At 43.0% G+C, this 21,472-nt stretch overlaps 2 protein-coding genes and 2 pseudogenes across 2 annotated transcripts; 2 read left to right on the top strand and 2 right to left on the bottom strand.

The window, feature by feature from the left end:
• Positions 1–6,421, top strand: part of LOC111219649 — an 8,183-nt pseudogene extending 1,762 nt beyond the window's left edge.
• A 3,848-nt stretch (positions 6,422–10,269) lies between these two features.
• LOC111220008 lies at positions 10,270–13,558 on the top strand (annotated as a pseudogene).
• A 486-nt stretch (positions 13,559–14,044) lies between these two features.
• Positions 14,045–17,731, bottom strand: bricd5 (BRICHOS domain containing 5). The gene is made up of 6 exons (XM_022742362.1): positions 17,678–17,731; positions 17,298–17,435; positions 17,051–17,200; positions 16,848–16,955; positions 15,354–15,504; positions 14,045–14,161 (listed from the first exon to the last, which is right to left on the bottom strand). Exons 1-6 carry the CDS (start codon positions 17,729–17,731, stop codon positions 14,067–14,069), a joined length of 696 nt encoding a protein of 231 aa, XP_022598083.1. The 3' UTR covers positions 14,045–14,066.
• A 629-nt stretch (positions 17,732–18,360) lies between these two features.
• pgp (phosphoglycolate phosphatase) lies at positions 18,361–21,348 on the bottom strand. The gene is made up of 2 exons (XM_022743005.1): positions 20,479–21,348; positions 18,361–19,515 (listed from the first exon to the last, which is right to left on the bottom strand). Exons 1-2 carry the CDS (start codon positions 21,071–21,073, stop codon positions 19,190–19,192), a joined length of 921 nt encoding a protein of 306 aa, XP_022598726.1. The 5' UTR covers positions 21,074–21,348; the 3' UTR covers positions 18,361–19,189.
• Positions 21,349–21,472: the final 124 nt, after the last annotated feature.

The following is a 21,472-nucleotide window of genomic DNA, read 5'->3' on the forward strand; positions in this document are numbered from 1 at the left end:
TGTTTAGGGGTGAGTCGTTAATATGGCCTAATTTCATATTCAGAGTCTATATAGCTGCTTAGGTTGTCTAAATGTTATATAATAACGAAATGCAATCATGTTTTTTATATCGCTTTCAAGTCAAATCTCTTGCAAAGTATATTAGCAGCTCATAGCTGCTTGAACCATCCAATATATTCACAATATATTGCTCCAGTTGGTCGTGTGTGAGTGAGTGTTTTTGAGTAAACAATCTTAGTAAAAGTGCTGAGATGAATGGGCTGGGAGCAAAAGAGAGAAAAATCCTGTTAAAATGCTGACGCGCGCTCCTCTCTCTGTGTGTGTGTGCTGTGGGTGTGTAGGTATACCTTGCTGCCGTGATCAACCAGATTGAAATCTGTACCAGAAATTAAAAAAAGAATCTTTCGGAACGTACGCGTTTAGAAATAAGCACAGTGGCTTAACAGACCATCTGGGAGCCCACTCTTCATCTCTGCTTTGAGGCTAGAGACCTTGATGGCTACATTAACGCTTACCACTACTTAGCATGACAACCTGACTCTAGTGTCAGGCAGTGGAGGTTGCCACTGTGAAGGTAAATGTGATGCAACCCTAAGAATGTCGATTTTGGCCTCAAATATATACACTAAAGCATTAGACACAAAAGTTACTACTCGCCGTTTTGGAGCAGCCCTGTGCTTCATCGTGCGGTTTAATCCTAGCAGTGAGAATATGATAGCATATGAACCACGCGATCAACATACACCTACTGTTATTAGACAGCTCTCGCAGGAAGAGAGAGAGAACACAAGACACAGACACACACAAGCACACACACCGGACCATCCATCCACACAAGCACACACGACAATACCACACATACACCAACCACACAACACACATGCACCACCACACACACATACACACACAACACACCACAACACACCACACACATTGCCACAACCGAAACCAGAAGATGATAGGATTAATAGTGGAGGAGGGTCAAGAGCGGCTGCGTGACCCCTCCGCGAGCCCAGACCTAGGGCAAGGAGGCAACCACAGGTCACCCCTGCATCAGCTCCACTGTTGATATTGGCGCCGTGGCAGATGCTCTGCCTGAATCATAGTGCATGATTGCTCACTCGGAAGCGGGAACAAGCAACTCTCAACATGACTGCTAAATTCATAAAGACATCCAAATAGTTTATACAAATCACTTCAAAAGAGACCCCACTGGAATATTGATCCAAAGTATGATTACTTGATGGAACAGATTAACAGAGACCTATGAAATTCATCATGGAATAATCATTGAACCAAAAGCGAGCCTTCACCTTGATTTATCTGATGGTGCTCTTACAGTGCCGGCTGTGATTAATGGAACTCCACCAAAACCGTGTTCCTGAAAAACCTAATGAAATTAGAGATTTTTGAAACATTTTGGTTTCATTTGAATCATAGCCAGCCACTGAAATCGAGCTTGGCCAAATCCTATGGGAGTCCTCAACTGCGTTCAGCAAAATGCTTCAATGTATTTTAATCAGTTCCAGGAATTATTACATTACTCAACAGTTAAGAATCCTATCAATACGACATTGAGACACATCAAACATTTCAGGCCTGTCTGCTAAAAAGTACATCTCACCCTAGATGTTTATGTTTTCTGATAGACTGTCCTTTGATGTCTGTACTGAAGGCGTCTGTTGTCAAGAATTACAGAGATGGGAGAGTGAATCACACATGCGCGACATCTCTTACACGCTAGAAAATTCAACAGTTTAGTCACCAGGGAGGAGACCATTATCTGACTCAACAAAAGCGCGACCCACGAGGAATGAGTCACGCTGGTGGTACGAGGAACAAGCTGCGTTGCCAGCTGGATATGGGGTTTAAAGTGTTTTTCACCTTTGATTCCTGCTTAAGGTGCATCATGAATACCACCATGTCAACATTACAGCCTCTTGTGCAATCAAAACAAAACCAGGACCACACCTGTCAAAGAATTCAATTCTCAAGCAAGAAGCTCTGTCTGCAGGAGGCAAATCCCACGCTGTGTATGATGAGACTGAAGTGGACGTCCAGAGGCAATAATCCAAAGTCTGAAGATGCAGGATTACTCTATTCGACCGTGGAGAACCTTTGAAGAATAGAGCACTGCTCTAACAGCGTATAACAAAATAAATGTGTGTGGTGGTGAAAGTAGTGTATAACTGACAGCTATTCCCAGTCAATTGTATCCCGTGATTCTCTAGCAGCCTGTAGTTGTCACGTTCCCATTTCACTGCAACTGTTGTGCTCGAGGCGTATAGATGTTTACCTGTGCTTGAAAGGTGTGTTTTGAAACTTCTCATCCAGAGGAAACGTCACTTGAACTCTAATCTCAACAGTCAGGTTGATAGACCAGTCTCTATTCGATACAGGCCCTGTGTAAAATGTGTAATTAAATTGAAGTTGTGTGATCACAGTAGTGGTAAAAATCCGAATCACTTCTTGTTGGGCACAATGAGGAATCAATGAAGTGGGCGTTTTAACTAATATTTGTTACTCTTGATATATCTTTAAGATTATTCGGCACTTGTGATTGGCAAGGTGGTGAAATTATCTTTAAAGGGGAGGAGAGTACAAATATAATTAACTAGTAATATCAATTTACGCTTATAATCCAAGGGAATTTCATTAGCCCAAATACCATACCAAAATTATTTCTCCCTTTAAGTGCAACCCCAAACCAGAAAGGGGTGGCATACACGATCAGGAGATCTGTTGACAGGTGACTTCAAGTGCTACGTCGTACATTCTTTAAGTTCACCAAGAGCTGCAACACAGACCTCGCGCAGTGAGACAACAATAGGATTATTATATATGTGATAACTTGGCAGTGCAATGCTCTTCGTATTTTTAACTGCTGTCTAAAAAAAAGATTTGTCTTTCGAATTGGTCTATCTTGCTATGTATTTTATATATATAACAGAAACGGAAACGGTGTACGAGTAGTTTGAATAAATCTCTCGCGGCCAAGCTCGGAAATTTTGTGACCTGGTTTATTCGTACATAGCGAAGGTGTTATTTTTCTCTCTCTCAGTGATATTTCCGCTGCATGTCCGAAGGCAAGTACTTCTCAGTGTATGGCTGGCGTGTAATATTAAACAACAACTTTGCCGGCGAAAAAAACGTGTTTTATAAACCTGTCAGGGAAGAACAGGACCCAGAGTAGACGAAGATAGAAGACTTCATTTAAATCACAGAAAATTGTCTGACACGATGCTGCACTGAAGATTAGCGTTGTTATCGCCAATATTAGGCACAACAAAAGAAAATTAAAACAGACTAAAACAGTGACAAGTGGACAGTGGGGCCTGCTTCCACTAGTTTAGCTACAGTTAGTAGTTAGAACGCGCGCATTTAACTCTCTATTTATTAGTTTTGTTATGCTCAATGTCTAGCGTTAAGAGAGGTGTGTTAACACCGAAAATGATGTAATGGTTGTTAATTCACTAGTTCAGATTTATTTGTTTTAATGGGCAGGCGCCGAGGGAATTGGAAACCCATATTTTCCCCTTATTGTTATTTATTGATATGTTACTTTATTTTCCAATAGAGTTGGTAAATGTGACTGAAAGACTAACTGGACCTGGGTGTTAATGAAATAACAAAATGGGCCTCGCCGGACAACATTGCACATCTCTCTGAGCTGCCATCACCAATTTTTCTCCATCCGTGAGTTATGATCCTTTCAGACCAATTTACCAGAATTGTAAGGAATCCTCTCCTTTTGTAGCACAGCCTTGGTCAAGCAGAATTGCAGCCAAGAACTACATCTCAGATCTGACTCTTTGTTGTGACCATTAGGTGTTGAGATTGTTATCGTAATAATAACACTCGTCACAACGCCATGCGTAAGTGTCCCTAGTAATGTTTGTTTTCCCAATAGAAAAGCTGGCCGGCCCTCATCATTGGGAAAACTGAGTAAAAAGCTTCCCTGGACTCAGAAAACACGCTTCGCGTATCTTTCTTTACATATAGTTAAGTGCATTGGTTTATTTTTTTAACGAACACATTTCCTAAAAGCACCAGCGCTTGTGTGTTGTACACAACTCCAGCACCCTCTTCTGCGATAGATGTAATACAATTAATCATTTTTAGCTTCTACTGCGTTTTTTCAGTGAAGCTGCCTACTAAACCGAACCTTATATGTGCTGAATCTCAGATAGTTGGCCACAACACGATTCACATTTGTGGGCGTACAACCTCATATAGAGGGACTCACCCTGCACTTTCTTCATTGTGACTGAGCGACATCCCGGGGAAATGGTCGGCATACATCAACGGGCTCTCCAACAGGCTTCAGCAATTTGGAAGACTGTGGGTGAGGGACAGCTTTTTTCTTAAAAATAAAAGTTAAATACTTATCCATAGAAAATAGAACATGTACACAGTGAAATGTCTATGTAACAAAATAGTTTATTATTTTTTTCCAGTCACCATTGAAAATTCTTTTGGTTGCCAACAAAGAGCCTAGAGAAAGGCGACCGATTCTGTCCTACAACACCAAGGTAATTAACACGTAACTCTTAGTCATGTTTCTTCATGTGGTGCTTTTAAGAAGCTTGGAGGATGAGAACGTCGCTAGGCTGTAATGCTGGTGTAAAATATGAATGTAACAGTGTGTAATATCCGGGTGACAGTGTGTAAAGCCTCACTGGTTCAGAGGCCTGTATCTGCTGTCTCAGCCACTACAGGCTGCTGGTGACAGAGGGCTCATTCCAAGTGAGTCTGTGTGCTGACACGGACACCGTCGACAGGTTGCTGCCAATGATTCACCTGCCAGTGAAGGACTCAACAGATTTCTACTCACTGGGGGACATAGAGGCCAATTGGCCAGCGCCTGGACGGCAACAGTGATAAAAATATACTGGCTGGCATGAAATCGGTAAAGCCACAGTCTTTCAAAAGTTCACTTTTACATGCCCTCTCTCTTATATATCAGTTTAGAAATTACTTTTTATATTGACATTGCGTTATTTATTTATTTTATTAACTTGTTTGGTGTGCCACATTCCATCAACCTGCCTTCATGGACTTCTGTTATTTATTAATAACTTCTTTTCCCAGAATGCTTTTTAGTATTACATGGAAAGAGTGGAATGATGGTTTAGAAAAATGCCAGGTGTTTTTCCAGTGAAGTAAAATGTAAAAGTCTGAACACCGTAAAGAGGATCTCTTGCCAAGAGTTAGATGAAAGTCTGATGCCAATTTTCTTGTCCGTCTGTTAAATATTAAGTTTACCACCCGAGTAGCTTAGCATTATACGAATGCCACTCTTGGTGGAAGTCGCACTTGATGGAGAAAACAAGGCATCTGCTTTTCTTCCGGTTGTTTTAATTAACTGAAATAATCACAAAGAAAAGTGGTGCGTTTGTACTTTGATCCAGAAGGGACTGACAAGACTGATAGCAGGAGTGGAGAAGTAATATAAAATTATGTTACTTTTTTTTCTAGTTGTGCTATAAAATGATCAGGAATTTGGCTGATAGCTGCCTCTTTTTTAGGGTGGATGTTCTCTTTAAGACCATGTGAACTGAGATCATCAGTTTGAATTCCTGGGAAGGGAAGTGTCGTTTAATGTGCTCTCAAAAATAAGTGTTTGTTGTTGAATCAATCATACAGTTCAAATACTCTGCATGAGAATATTTTGGGTATTATTCATTTTTGAGAGTTGTTTTCTAGGGAATGTATATTAATATTCCACATTAAATTCCAAATAATATTGTAAAATTTTTACTAATAATTCACTCTACAGGAATAAAGAGGAAAATGTATTTCCAACTCTTTCCACACACAACTTGATCGTGCATAGATTGTGGTTTTACAGCTGTCTTTTTCTCTCCAGCTCTACTGGTGGAAAATAGGGTGTTAAAGTTCTCTCAGCGTGCAACACGTTTAACAAGGAGGGAAGGTTTTGTAATAGAGTGCCCCGATAGTACCTTATGAAAGTCGGTGGTCGTGGAAAAGTCATGGAGTGATCCTCACTGGGCGCCGCGGTGGGACGCCTGAGAAGCTTGATTCAGGACATTTTTGGACATTGATCGAAGATGCTGAGCAAATAATAACAAGTTTGAAAATTCAGACAGGTCAAAATTTTCTAAAATTTGCTTGAATTCATATCTTATAAATTGCCTAATAGACAAACACTGTGTCAGTTTTGTTTTCGTGGTACATGGTAGTATTCCTTGTGTTTGCTTGGAACATACCAACTTACCATAATGGCTCTGAAGATGAGTTCACAAAGAGGCCAGATCCTGTATGTAATATCACTGTATTCTTTTCAGGAGGGAAGATAAGTGGATAGGAACTTCAGATGATTCTGTTTACTTTTTTTCAGATCGGAGAGCCAAAGCAGTTCACCACTTCAGACGGTCGCAAAGGGCAGAGACTGAAGTGAAGCTCTTTGATGGAATCTGTCTCTTCCTTCCCCTCGTCTGGTGCGTCATCACCATTTAGTAATTTGGAAAATGAATAAATATTTTTACTTGTGTTGCTTTTGTTGCCATATTCCATTTTTATTGGCCCCTGTGTATCTTTAGGTTGCCATAAACAATTACTGTCGGTGACATGAAGCTTTAGATTAACCCGCTGAAACTGCATGTGTGGTTTGATTTTCACTGTGCTCTCCCTGACCTCTGTTTCACTCACAGCTGGGACAGGAGAAGTCATTCAGCTTGTCGCAAAACTTTGGATAACCCAAGGAGAACGGGTACGGTTGACGGCGTTGCTGTGCATTTCTCAGACACAAAGGAATCTTTATTGAACTGCTATTCCCAGTCCTGTCATGTCCCATTAACATATCATTTACTAGAAGAGAAACATAGAGATGGATATCTGAGATGTGATTGTGTGTGTTGTGTTTAAGATAACTTACTGTTATTTCTAACTTTATTATTTCTTTCTTTCATCTTCATACGCTGGATGCAAAATTGGCTTTGACAGCTTTCGCAGTTGCATGGCAGCAACCGTTAACTCGAAAACCATTATCACTGTCAACCCTGGGTAAGATATTACTCTTCACTTCTCTTAGACAACAGAGGATCTGAGACAACCATCATTGGTGCAATTCAACAAAAAGATCAACTGACACACTGTTTTGGGAAAAACCACATCACAGATACTGGGCACACGTGCACGGAAAAAAAACTTATCTATTCTTGCTGTTGTGTAGAATATTTCAGTGAGGACTACATGTCAAAGTCAATCATAATTTGCTAACATCAGACACACAGGGGAGCCAGCCTGCTGTTCAGCTATGCTAAACAAGTGTCTGAGTCTGAGCTCTCGATTCAAGATGAGAAGCCAGAGGATGTACCTGGTGGGAGTTTATAGTGTGAGACTCCCACTACTGATGCGTCAGTTTTATAAGTGAGTCTCTCTCTCGACATAGATGTTAAAATGCTCTTTGTATTTCAGTCTCAGCTTTTATTTCTCATACTTTTTCTTTTATTTCCTCTCTTTTAAGTTATTCTCTAATATACTTTAATAGAAAGGTGCAATATACCAATATAATTGCACTCCTTGACGCAGGTTACTTGTAAAAGACTGTAAAAAAAGTACGTGTACAAATCTGACCACCACTACATAACGTAAGTGATTCAAGTTCTGAGCCCAAACTGGCAGAGGTTCATATTATTTGTGCTCTAGGTATAAGTCTTTGTGAATTTTATGTTTTCTTACCGCCATCAAATCCGAGGGAGAAGACCACAAGCTAACAACAGATATGACCCTACGACAAGTTCGCCTGTGTGGCCTTGTGTAGCCTATTCCTCTGTTCATGGACCTCCGTAATAGTCCAAAAACTCATGAGCCTCAATCGTTGCACAGGCTGACACTTGTCTCTCTGAAAATGAACACAAGGTTTCAAAAAGTTCTACGCAGTTGAATTTCTTCACTGTCCAGATGGTTTCGTTCATTACGAAAATCAGTTTATACAAAAGGAAATTATATATTAGTGAGCCATTTTTAAAAGATTTATATTCTTCCAAGCGAGGACACAGGACTGAGGTTGGTCGTGCTGAGAGGCAGAATAAGACATTCGTTGGATTTGGTCTTTTTTCATGGTTTTATGACTAATGAAAAAGAATATAGTATAACACCACCCTGTCGTTTATTCTTCCTATTGTACTCATCAAACTATCAATAGTCAAGTACTACGCTCTGCTCTGGCTGTTTTCACATGAAGAGAGAGGCCCGGACTTGGATATGTTGGTGCTTGCTACTGTCTCTGCAGTGGATTCCATCAACGATGATGTCCGGTGAGCCAGCTGAAGCAGAAGGCCTGGCAGAATTCCTGAGGGCTTTCTTTGGCATCACATACAGCTTCATTCTCCAGACTCGACCTCGATTCCTCTGTTTCAAAGCTCATCAGGACACAGTGGTGAGTTCACACACGTGGATGAGTTGCGGCTTGTTTAAAATAATGATCTGTATGCCACTCCAGTCAATAAACAATTCCTGGGTTGGTCCGGTTTTCTTCTGCCTCAGCTCCAGGTGTAAGTTACAGGTGAGTGAGGACGCGCGCGAGCTGCGTCAACCAGCTGTGGCCAGGGAGGGATCAGGCCTTGTCAACCAACCACAGGCTTCTGCTGCCTGGTGGACTTCACCCGCACCGGCACCCTGCATGCCTGCACCCTCAGAAGTCCAGTGGCAGAGAAGACACTGTGGCTGCACAGTCAGTACCACTTTACAGAAAGATGATTATTCATCCTCAATAATAAATGTAGCAGCCCCTATAGTTCAGCAATTAAGGAACAGAAGAATAGAGATATGGATAACTGGACATGTTAAAAATTTATTCTGTTTGTCTCCAAACTAAAGCTGTTTTTGGAAATTCAGTGCGGGTCGGGAAAGTCAGGAAATATTTGCTGTTGGCTGAATTTATTAAGTCCACCACATCAAACGTTTAAGCATCTGTGCTTTCAGCAGAGCATGAGAACAGATTTCCATTTCATCTGTTGCAGACAGACGAGTTCACAGTTCGTGATGACGAGTATGCGGAACAACGATGAAGTGGGAAATTTCTTTTTGGAGCAGATGCAAAATATCGTGAAGGTACTGAAGCCGTTGGTTCTATGCTTTGTCCATAAGTTATAAAACAAATAACATGTTTGAAAATTCTTTACAATATGTTTGCAGATCCTCCCTTCCACTAAGATGAGGAGTGGGATCAGGGGGGTGGTCATGGCCTGCTCCCTGGCTGACCCAGGGAGGTGAACAGCACATGTCTGCCCCTGATTGTAGTGCCTGCGATCAGCACACCACACCAACCAAGCAAGCAAGCAGGAAAACACATGTTGCAGTCACAGTTGTCTGCTGGTATTGTTCTGATTAAGATGTTAAACAAGCAAAATTTACCACATGTTGCTTTATGTTTTGCAGATAGAGATTCTCTGCATTATTTATTTATTTAACTTATTTATTAAAATATATATTTATTTATCTAAGAATGTAACTGTTGTTTTTTTTTTTTAAAGCTGTTAAATAAACTTACTTTAAAAAAAAAACAGTTATATGTCCATATGTAATGTGATATTGTTCCATTATTGAAATGTAATGAGCAACCAGCGTTTTAAAAACAAAACTCACACAAGTAACACTATTTTCTAATTGAAGTTTTTGTAATTAAAGTATATTTTTAACTAAAATAAGGACTTAACCATGTTGGCGCCCATGTCTCCATTGATAAACTAGATTTAAATAAACAGTTTTTTTACTTTTTTTACTGTCGTCCGTTCTTCTTGCCGTGACCAAAAGCAGGTTTGGTACAGTAAGATGGCAGCACTGCGCGTTGGGTCTAAGAACACGGAACTTTCAAAACATAAATCGTATGTTTCTAGGGGACACATTGTAGGGACGTACAGACAACACAAACAGCTGAAGGTAATCATAACTTGTATTTCTTCTGATTAAGAGGTTGAAACTGTTATAAATTAAGTCCTACAGTGAAATGACGCGCTCACAATCGCAGGGGCTTAGTGTAGAGCAGAAAACGTTAGCCTAAACTGTCCTGGAACTGCATAGCCTTTAAACCAAGCTAGGCTACTTTTGCTAACGTTAAGCCTGCACGTTTGAAGATAAATGTTTTTTTTTTTTCCCACAGCGTGACAATAACTGAACCTTGTTCCTGTAAACACGTGATTTCTAACGATATTAAGAAAACTACAGCAGCTAGCTGACCTCCTACATTTCCATACAGTTGTCATACTCGCTTCAGTCCGAGCGGTGACGAGCACCCAGTCAAGCATGAATGTGAACCAGGGGACGGTGGGCAGCCGACCCGGTCATTCTAGGCCACGGCTTTGATACGCACCACACCGTCCGCTCTCTTCTGGCAGGCCCACAGCGGGATCTGCACCAGGACAGTCCAGCACCAGGACTCTGTATCCTTTACTCTGACTGGCATGCTGTGAAAGATAATCAGAGTTTACACTGTAATAGTCAGATGATATAGGATATTTAGATCCTACAAGAAGAGACCAGTGTCTGTTCAAGCTTGAAAGATAAAAAAAAAAAAAAAAACTTTTGACTTTTGCATTTGAGTTGATCAAACGACTGCTAGTACCAGTACACCTGTGTTTAACATGTTCTACTGACCCATATCTCAGTCAAATCAACATGTTTCTGTCAGAATCTGATCATTGTGTTTGAAGCAGCTCCAGGATTTGTCTGTGGATGAGATCTTCACAGCGGTGTGTCCCATCTGCTTTAGAGAAACTTGTTCAACTTCACAAATCAGAACCTTGCTGTAAAATGTTATAGACATGACCTAAACAAACCACACCCTTAACGTTTGCTTACAGCAAGTAAATTCACTTGAGGTCACACCTGACAGGAGTATGATTGCAGCTGCAGGTTGGTCAATCTTTTGCTTCATTAGTCAATTAATGTCATGCTGGGACTGCAAAATTAAACTCATCTCTGCTATATTTCACATTAAGTTTGCACTCTGCTTTCTAGGTTATCAGCACATCCGCATGTACGACCTGAACTCCAACAACCCCAACCCGGTGATCAACTATGACGGAGTTAGCAAGAACATCACATCTGTGGGCTTTCATGAAGATGGACGCTGGATGTACACAGGAGGAGAGGACTGCATGGCTCGCATCTGGGACCTGAGGTACTGCAGGGCAAGCTCACTGACCTGTATTATATTTACTTTGTGATCAACAAACTAAACTTTTATCCCTGCTCCTCTTACAGGTCAAGAAATCTGCAGTGTCAGAGGATTTTCCAAGTCAATGCTCCAATCAACTGTGTGTGCCTGCACCCTAACCAGGTAAGTGGTTTATTAATATTGGTTGTTTGTTATTTTGGTGGTGCAAGATATGTCTGTTTAATCTAATGTTACTGTAGGTCAATTAGAGTGTGTGCTTACTGCCTGCAAAATGTCAGTAAACGATCAGTATTGTTTTTCAGGCAGAGCTGATTGTTGGAGACCAGAGTGGAGTCATTCATATCTGGGATCTGAAGACTGACCACAATGAACAGCTGATTCCTGAGCCAGAGGTCTCAATCAACTCAGTTCACATTGACCCAGATGCAAGTTACATGGCAGCAGTCAACAGCTCGGTCGGTACCCAAACAGTCTGGAAAGGGCCGATACTGTGTTGAGTGTTAAGTTAAATTCTACGACTAAAACAGCCTCCTTTGTTCTCTTTGACAGGGAAACTGTTATGTGTGGAACCTCGCTGGAGGCATCGGAGATGAAGTGACTCAGCTCATTCCCAAAACTAAGATCCCTGCCCACAACCGCTACTCTCTCCGCTGCAAGTTCAGCCCTGATTCAACGTGAGTGACCTTCTCCTCTACAAAACCTAATCTGTCCAATAACAAATAATGCTACTGTAGCTTGGAAAACGTTCAGTCGATTTTTAACATGTCTGCCCTGTTGGATACTTTAATGAGATACTGTTGTGCTCTAAAAATCTGATTTGCAAATTGAAGTTTCCATTTGGGATGTTTTGAGGTTGAAGATAATGACTTTTTTGTGTCTGTCGTCATCTGCAGACTTTTGGCCACGTGCTCAGCAGATCAGACCTGTAAGATCTGGAGAACGACCAACTTCTCACTTATGACTGAACTCAGCATCAAGAGCAACAATCCTGGAGAGACGTCGAGAGGTTGGATGTGGGACTGTGCCTTCTCTGGAGACTCCCAGTATATTGTAACTGGTCAGTACATGAGCCCTGGTAGCACTTTTTTGAGTTGGTAATTCATGTGTTCTGTCACATTTTACACTATCAGTTTTGTTTATCCTGGTTGCACTGTGTAGTATTCATAACAAGAGAAGCTACGATTCCTTTTTACGGAGAAAATCCAGCAATTCTGTTCTCTAGAAACGATTTAAAAACCTATGAAAGATCTGCGATGTTCCCTGAGATACCACACCTCAAAACAAAAATCGGCTGCCATCAGTGTGGACTGTGTGGAGCTGTGATTTGCAAAGATGTGGAGAGTGTGAAACTAAGAGTAATAATATTAGAAAAACTACCAGTTGTGTGTGATTCAAATGCATTTTTGAATTTGTGAGGGTGACATACTGTATGTTGAAGCTAAAACTGAGTGTCCACCTCTGTAAGAATAATCTGTAACTGTGTCGTGTTATGACTTTGCTGACAGTCTTTATTAAGCTACTAGCTTCAGAGATATTTAAAACAAGAACGATCTGGCTTTTTTCGTAAGTACAATTCATTAGTTGGTCACAGATTAAGAGAGTTAAGTCTTTTAGAAAGAGAGAGCAGGGAAAGGTTCAGTAACATGTTAGTGATTAAGATTTAATTTGCCTTGAGGTGAATTTAAGGTTGTGTTTTCTATCACAGCTTCCTCTGACAACCTGGCTCGCCTGTGGTGTGTGGAAACCGGCGAGATCAAGAGGGAATACAGTGGCCACCAGAAGGCCGTGGTGTGTCTGGCCTTCAATGACAGTGTGCTGGGCTGAGGAGGAGGAGGTGGAGGGGGAGGAGGAGGGGGAAGAAAGAGATGAAGATGAAGTGAAAAGAGGTGGCGGTCAGTCACTGCAAAGGAAGCATAAGGACTCTTAAGAAGATGTGAGTGAATTCTCAGAGGGTGTGTGTCCGTCGGCGTCAGTGGGAATTTTTAAAAGTTTAAAAGTTCTCCCTGAAATTATAATCTTGAGAAAGCAGAGGCTTGTGTTTGAACATAATGACGGTTCTTCTGCCAGATGCCTGTAAGTATGCAAATATAGAAATTGGTCTGAGTTGGATGAAAATACACGGTAGTGTTTATCAACTACCCCACACAGTTTTAACTTCATCATTCTGTGCACGAACCAGACCAATTTCAAGTCTTCGTTTTTATAGTACACCATATTTATTGTACGAAAAGGACCATGTTATTTACAGTAACTTTGTGTTTGGATGGGCCATGGAATTGATTAATCTCTCATGTGTGATTTATGTATGATTCATTTGATACTCTTCATTCAGAGTCGAGTTGTAAGGTGTACTATTCTTAATGACCCTGTGTGGATTAGAGAGTAAATGAAGGTTGAGATTCCGCAGTAAAGACAAGTCTGTACTCTGTGAGTCTGTGAGTTCTGTCAGTCTCCTTCCAATTTTCACTCTGATGAAGAAAAATCGGGACAAAAATACCCAACAGTCTTTTATTGGGCAGATCAAAACACTCACATCGCAACAGGAATGGTTACACATAATTACACTGCAGTAGTGGGTTACAGGAAATACAATTAGAGGTGTGTACAAAAAAAAAAAGGGGGATCTTTCTTCTGTAATCTCTGAAGTGTGCCACCAGAGGGTATTAGACATAAAGGGAGTGACGATGGGGCTTTGGCGATAACCGTGACAGCCTGTCTCCATCTCTTCTCTCTCGGAAGGATGGAAACGGACTGGAAGGGCTCGCTGCTTCACTGGTTAACTGGCGGCTGTATGGCACAAAGGAAACAGTCAAAGCTGGTTTTTGTTCTGTTTTTTTTTTTTTTTTCTTGTAGAAGGAGAGCTATAAAGATAACTTTGTTTCCCTGATCTTTTGCCGGGAGGAGAAGAATTGAATACACACAGTCACTCTGGCAGGTAGTAGAAACAGACAGACACGCAGATGTTGCTGGGGAAACAGATGTCGATGCAGAAGTAGACCAGCCTCTGTTTGCCCGGGCCTGAGAAACAGGGAGAGAGAGAGAGAGATGGTGACGCATTAAAATACATGATGACGCTGTTTAAAAGACGAGCCTTTATAATGGAGACGGATCAGAACTCTCCTGGCTTTGAACCAGTCACAAAATAGGTCACTGTCACAAACAGTCGATGGTTTAAAAGCAGCCTGATAAGTGTGTGATATTTACACTACTAAAGATATGTCAGATGTGTCAGCAGCACGACATGTACTAGGTTGTTGAGTGACTATACAGTTAAGTACGTCGTGTTTTTTTTCAGCCTGCCATTTACTGCCACAGTGGAAAGGTCACTGTACGAGTAGATTGGGGGTTGAGTTTCAGCCTGACACTTTGCTTCATCATGGAGTTGCAGGCTGACTAATTTTAAATACTGCCCGTGCTCAGCCTCTGCGGGTCCTGACAAATGTATCCTGAACTCACCTTGTGTTACATATGGCTTTGTGTGCTTTGTTGATTTTTTTAAGCTAACATCTTAATTGACTCTTTTAGCAAATAATGGCAACGTTTCAGTGAAGATTTTGATTTATTTTGATAATTGATTAATCAGAAATGCCAAAAAATAGTTTAGTTTCAGCTTCTAAAATGTGAGGAATTGTTGCTTTACGGCAGTAATCATCGGGTTTTGGACAAAGACGAATATGAAGATGTCATCCTGGGCTCTGGGAGATTATATTATATTATTTCACTATTTCCTGACATTTCATTGACAAAACAATGAATCAAGGAAATAATCGTCAGGATTACTCGGTTGTCTGTGGGCAGGGGAAATTCTACATCTTTGTGAAAGGATTCATAAATCAGTGGTTAAGCTGAAACCACATGTGGTTTCCGTAATTTATTGTAAGACCAGGATTTAAAGGTTCAGGCTTGAGTAATCTATATTTTTGTGTTGATAAATCGTGTGAAAAATCCAGAACCAACAATCTTCTCTGACTTGTCTACCGTGTCTGCAGAGTGAGTCTGATGCCCATTCATTTCTCCTAAATCTTCAAAAACAAGTCAACAGTATAAAGCCTCATATTTAAAAAAGGTTGCGTAATTCACAAAAACAACTGGGGACTGTAGTTTATAGCAAGTGTTACTCAAACAGGATCCCACCAGTGAAAGACACATGACATCATTTGATGTTTATGTCAAAACAATCCTTTGCTTTCTAAAGTTTGACTGTTCTGACCTTTGGCCCTCCTGGTCCAGTGGACGGACCTGTCCCGACACAGAGCCTGCAGAGGCTCCTCAAGCGTGGACACGTCCACCTGACTGGCTGCCAGCACCCCCAGGAACTCTGTCTGCCTCTGGGTCTCATTCTCAGACAGCTGGAAGTGACTCTGCGGGGGACAGTATCACAGTATCTCAACAGAAAACCCACAACGGACAAAGAGTTTTGTCCTCTGCAGAAAGGAGTATAAAACTCCTGAGCTGGAGCGTCATTCAGTTGTTATCACAGTGTCAAGGTCGTTTGAATACATTTGAGTGAAAGAGGTGGAGATATGAAGAGGAAAACCAAGGCTGAAACTCGAACTCGCTATTAGGCCGATATCTTCGCCGATGAGGTCAACGCGGCTGCACATTCACGCTCTTCTTCGCCGCAAAGGCTCTGTGTAATTGCACCACTTACGCCTCCGATAGTGAACCACTCGGACTACTGTCATGCTTGAGTGGGTCACATAACAACCACTTTTCCTCTGCTGCATGAGACCAAGACGACCATTGTGCCTCAACACAGAGACGAACCACATCCACTCTCCATCCAAACGAGCCTTTCCCGCCTATCATAGATTAAATGACGACGATCAACAGCTAGGTTTGAATGCGGAGGGGCAGTGTGAGACATGTGACACCACAAAAATGCTCAGAGACTCAACTGCAGCTTTTGATGCGTGGAAATGGGCTATTGTGCAAGAAGATAAGGCAGAGAAACAGAATTTGCTCTCAGTTTACCTGCAAGGTCCCACATCACATCTCTGGTCTCCATTTACCTACAGCATGGCCATTCACCTGCTCATATTGTCACATTACAATTAGGATTCACATGGTTCCCTACAAATCATATGAGGGCAACAGGGCTGAATTCAGAAACGACAGTCAGGCGTCAAGGTTGTGTACCAGTCAGGTATTTGCCACCGGGCAGATACACATGGCCCTCCCCTGACTACCCAGTGCATCAGGCTGTATTTTAATCCAAGAGGAGTCTTAAAAGCTAAAGAGCCCTCACACAGAGCAGCCATTGTGCCCTGCTCCAGGGCTTGGGCTCGCTCCCGTAGCCTCCTGTAAGAAGATCCAGGGCACGCCGAGGGGGCTGGAGGGATCAGATGTGCTGAGGAATTCAGCCGTGGAGGCGAGAGAGGGAGACTCTTATGGGCTCTTCAAGGCCCTTGTTTGCTTCACCTCTCTCTCTGTACGGAGTGGCGGGGAAGTCATGCAAAACAAATGAAACCCAGCGGGTCCTGGCTCGGTGGATAAAGCTATGAGTCTCAGACAGAAATGCCAGTTCACACATTAGTGAGGCTGAGACTTTAGAAACAGCTGGCAGAGCTAAAAGGGCAGCCCCCGGCTTTCTTTTTCTTAATAAGCGTTTCGCAGTCTCACATATCCTGAACGCAGCGAGGGAAATCCTGTTATATAACTCAACTGTTCAGTTCTCACGTGTTGAAATGTCACTGCCTGTTACCTTGTGTGTTGACTCATGAAGGAGGGAGTGCACGTTGTCATAATCAGACTGCTCCATCTTTCGCAGGAGGCAGCTGTCCTGCTCGAGCGGTTTGTAACAAATCAAACCCTGCAACACAACAGCAGACAGTCAGCCGCTTGCATTACTTTCCATTTCTCTCAGCTGGAATGTAAATCACAACAATGCAAATCATCTGTACGCACATGTTTGATATCAAACAGCACAGTGGACGTCTGATTTGCCGGTGAGGTCACGGAAAAGGTCACCAGGTCATTCTGCTGGTCCACAACGGCCGACTGATTGATCAGAGCTCCAGTCTGATCTGGAACTGCGATTCTCACAATCTGTAAAGACTGCAGAAACACGTTCTGATTATTGGAGGTAGAAAAACAAACAAACAAAAAAAAAAAAACAATATGGAGGTTACGGTGGGTGAGGTGTGCGTCATACCTGAGAGTGGGGTTGCGACATCCCGAGGTACCCCGTCAAACCGAGGGTAATGACAACCAGGAGCAGAGAGGCTGAGAGGCTGACCCAGAATGCCTTATGTGGGAAGTGGGACTGGGGGGACGCAGCAGGGCCCCCATCCTGAAGAGATGTCACCACACACAAGAAACAATGACGAGCTATTTCAAAAAGTACTCGACACCTCGGCACAGGGACGTAAACCACCAGCTGTATTCATGTGATGGTTACTGTTTTGCTGCTGAAATTTGGAGTTAAATGAACATCTGGAAGTCCCATCCTCCTCTACAAATGATTCTTGCTGGTAATGTAGAAAAGTGGCAAATCTTTCCTCAGTCAATATGGAATAAATGTCTTTTACTTACCGTGCACTGTGCTTCCTCCAAACGGTTTTCTGAATGTTTCCAGCACCTCACCATCCTGTGTCCCTTGACGGCTCCTCACTCAGTCTGCTCCCTTCTCGTGGCTATCGGCATGGAGCTGTGGTCATGACCAGCGCTGACTGAGACTCGCTTCACCTGGCCAGCTTCTCTTTGTCCCCACAGACCTCAGACCTCCCCTCTTCCTGTTCTTCCTCCACCTCCTCCTCCTCCACCTCCTCCTCCACCTCCTCCTCCTTTGGTCTCACTGTTTCCCTCCCAAAACAGCCCCCCCACTTTCACACAAAACTCTGCATCTTGCCAGTTTTCAAGTTTGGTCTTCCTGCAATTTCCTCCTTTTTTTTTAATGTCTTCCTTGTCTGATATGACTTTAATATGCCTCTCTTAACATTATCCATCTTTGTACCTACTCTGACCCCCCCACTCCCTCATTCAAACGTACACTTACTGGAGAGGAATTGGCCGCCCTCCCCAGGCCACACAAAGGACAAAGAGGTGAGGCAGGCGCAGGTTGGAAAGTCTCTCTCATCAGGTGAGAGGTGATAAGCGCTTCTAACTGCTGCTGCTGCATCCAGCCGCTGACAGCCCAAGGTGACTTTAAGCGCAGGATTCAGAGGGAAGTTTGCTGTGTTCACTTTGAACTTAAAGCCACAGAGAGCAGAGGCTGATTTAGTGAAGACAGTTTTATGTTTTAATACAGACTTCAGCATTGCTTTGGAGGCAGAAGTGACGCTGTTCCTGAAGACAAGTCAGTAAGTGGATGGTAAAAGGAAGATTGAAATACATCTGAAACATTAATGTCATTCTGTTTCAATAATAGTTCACGTAACAGACATAAACGACAGGACTGGATATCATTGCACCTTCCCATGAGTCTTAATTGCAGATATGAGAACATTCTGTTGAGGTGTTAAAATACACAAAGAAACACAAAGCTCAAGTCATACCCGTTTTGTGCATTTTAGCCCCATTCTCTGCCTCTACCTGAACACACACATATTACCAAACTGTTGACTGTCTTTTTGTGTGCTTATTTCCCCTCTTGAGTTTGACTACTTGTTGCTTAAGGGGCGATTGCACCACAGACAGGATAAGCCCTTTAAAGTACACTCACCTCTTACTCAAAAAAAGGAACATACACTCCTCTGCTTTTAGCCACACTCTTTAACACTTAAATTACATTGAAACAATACTGGAAATTGTTGTTCTTGTGTTATTAATCAAACATTTAAATCATGTAAAATGAGCAAGTTTTAATAATGGTTTAGTATAAGACAAAAGTGCTGATAAAATCTGGATAGTGTCTCTAGAGTCTTTGTCTCCTATCACACGACAGCTGTGACTTTGTTATAGAGATGATTTGAATCTTAGTGAAAATATTCCCTTTTTTAGAAGACAGTGGACCCTGGCATGTGACAGGCTACCCAAATTCCTCAGGTTTACAGTAGCTAGGCTATCACGTAGCTACTCTTCAGTCTCGACAGACTTGCAGCAGTCTCATCCCTGCAGAGCTGGAAGGAGGTCTGCGATGCTCTCCACATAATAATCCGGCACCATCCCCTGCCTCTCCGCGCAACCGCTCTTCTGATGAGCCTCAGCATCCGCCACGGTGCTGACCCCCGTGAGGGTGAGGAGGGTCTTCAGGCCGCAGTTGGAGCCCAGCATGATGTCCGTGTCGAGGCGGTCGCCCACCATCAGGCAGCGCTCGCGGTCCACGCCGAACTGGGAGGCCACGCAGTCGAACATGAAGTGGTTGGGTTTGCCCACCGTCTGGGCCTGGCGCTGGGCGGCTGTCTCGACGGCCTGCAGCAGGCAGCCTGTACCTGAGGGGGAGGAGAGAGGATCGGGAGGTGAGGTGACCTTTTACTTCATGCCACTACAGATCACAGCAAATCCATTTAATTCCCTGTGCCATCAACTGATAATTTAACTCGACAAAGGAAAGCGAGAGTTTCTGTGGCCCTTGCAGCTCATTGAAGGGAAACTCCAGCATCTGAGCCTTGAACTTCCATTAAAAAAAAGGATGGTCAAAACAAAAGCTGTAGTATAATGACTTTAAGTCCTAGAGTCCAATCCAATCCATCATTAGAGTTATTTTTCTAAGACTCATCCAGAGCAATCCAGAGCCACAGAACACATGAAACAACTGTGCCCCTTTTAAAAAAATCTGTAAATTTGGTTATTACTTGTTTATTTCTTGAGGTCGCAGCATCTGCACCAGCTTTTTGTCAAAGTTCCTCCTCTTAACTCAACTCTTAAATAAGTATGGGTAATGTACAGTCTGGCTTTGTTTTACAGTTGAAGTGTCTTAAGAGAGTATTTTAATACTTCCGGCATTTGATGGACTTCAGAGCAGATGGGAGGAACAGGGTCAGACAGGTAGGAGCCAAAACCTCTATTATATTGGCATACCTACCTGAAGCCTTTTAAATATAACTGTGTGTCCTGGACAAAGACTTTCCAGGAAGTAGACTTTTTTACATACACATAAGAACATTAAAGTTCTGCATCTTTCAAGTGTTTGTCATTTTAAGCATGATTCAGCATCCAGCATGTTTCTCTTGAGAATGTATAGGTCTGTGAGTGATAAGTCTCTTTTTTTTTTACTGACATGAGGTTACCCTCAAAATGTATGTCAAGACCTGTCAAATTCAAAAAATGAAGCCTTATTTTCACCACACAAAACAAAAGTTGTGTGAGTGTGAGAGCTCAACGTGTGTAACAGCTTCACTTTGTGTGTTAATCTGCTCTAAGCCTCTTTAATGTGTCCGGTGTAATATCCCTACCTGGGACAGCCTTGCCCCCCTCCAGCGGCAGCCTGGTGTCCCTGTTGGTTCCCACAAACAGACAGCCCTGCTGGGTCAGGTACTGCAAGGCTCTGTTCAGCTTCATGTAACTGAAATGTTCGTCAAAGCCCACCACCACCGCCTTCACCTCGGGGTCCAGAGGCACGTTGGCCCAGTCGATCTGCTTCCCGGAGATGTGGTCTGGTCCCACCCCGGTCTGCTGGATCCCCACGGCCTCCAGCTCCTGCTTCATCGCGTTGCTGCCTATCAGGTACACTTTGCCCTCCAGCTTGCAGACGGTCTTCAGGTACATGGCGGAGCAGTACGCCGTCCCAAACACCTCGTCTTCTGTCACGCTGAACCCCAGCGTGGTCATTTTATCGGCGTACATCTTCCTCGTCTTGCTGCTGTTGTTGGTGACGAAGAAGACCTTCTTCCCATTTTTCTTGAGCAGGTTTATGACTTCAGCGGCGCCGGGGATGGCCTGGTCCCCCCGCCAGATGACCCCGTCGCAGTCAAACAGGACGCTGTCCACCGACTCCAGCACTTGTTTCACCAGCGCTCCGCTCAGCCGTGTGCATTTGGACCCAGACATCGCGGAGGACGGAGTGATACCGAACCGTTACTCGCTGGCTGGTTTAAAATGAAACGCCTCGGATCTCTGTAGCGTAGTTACCGCACTTTGCTTTCCCCCACCGACCGAAGTCACGGACGTTACGGCATAAACTTCTGCAGCACAGTATGTAGAAACGCCCAATTTTGTCTTTGTGTTGAGTAATAAACTGGTTTGGTTTTAAAAGCGTAGTGTTAAAACTCACGAGAGAGAAGACCTGACCGGACCTGACCTTCTTCCTCTGAGCGTTGCTTCAATTCTGCGAGTTACTTCCGCACCGGCTTAAAGGGGCAGGAACAACACGCGAAGAAGTCCAGCCCCGCTTCCGGTTCAGTCCCAGTTTGTGTCAGTCAGGGCTGAAACTAAATTTTCATAAACAAA

This window comes from Seriola dumerili, unplaced genomic scaffold, assembly GCF_002260705.1.
Source record: "Seriola dumerili isolate Sdu_G_001 unplaced genomic scaffold, Sdu_1.0 BDQW01000068.1, whole genome shotgun sequence".
Classification (NCBI taxonomy): Eukaryota; Metazoa; Chordata; class Actinopteri; order Carangiformes; family Carangidae; genus Seriola; species Seriola dumerili.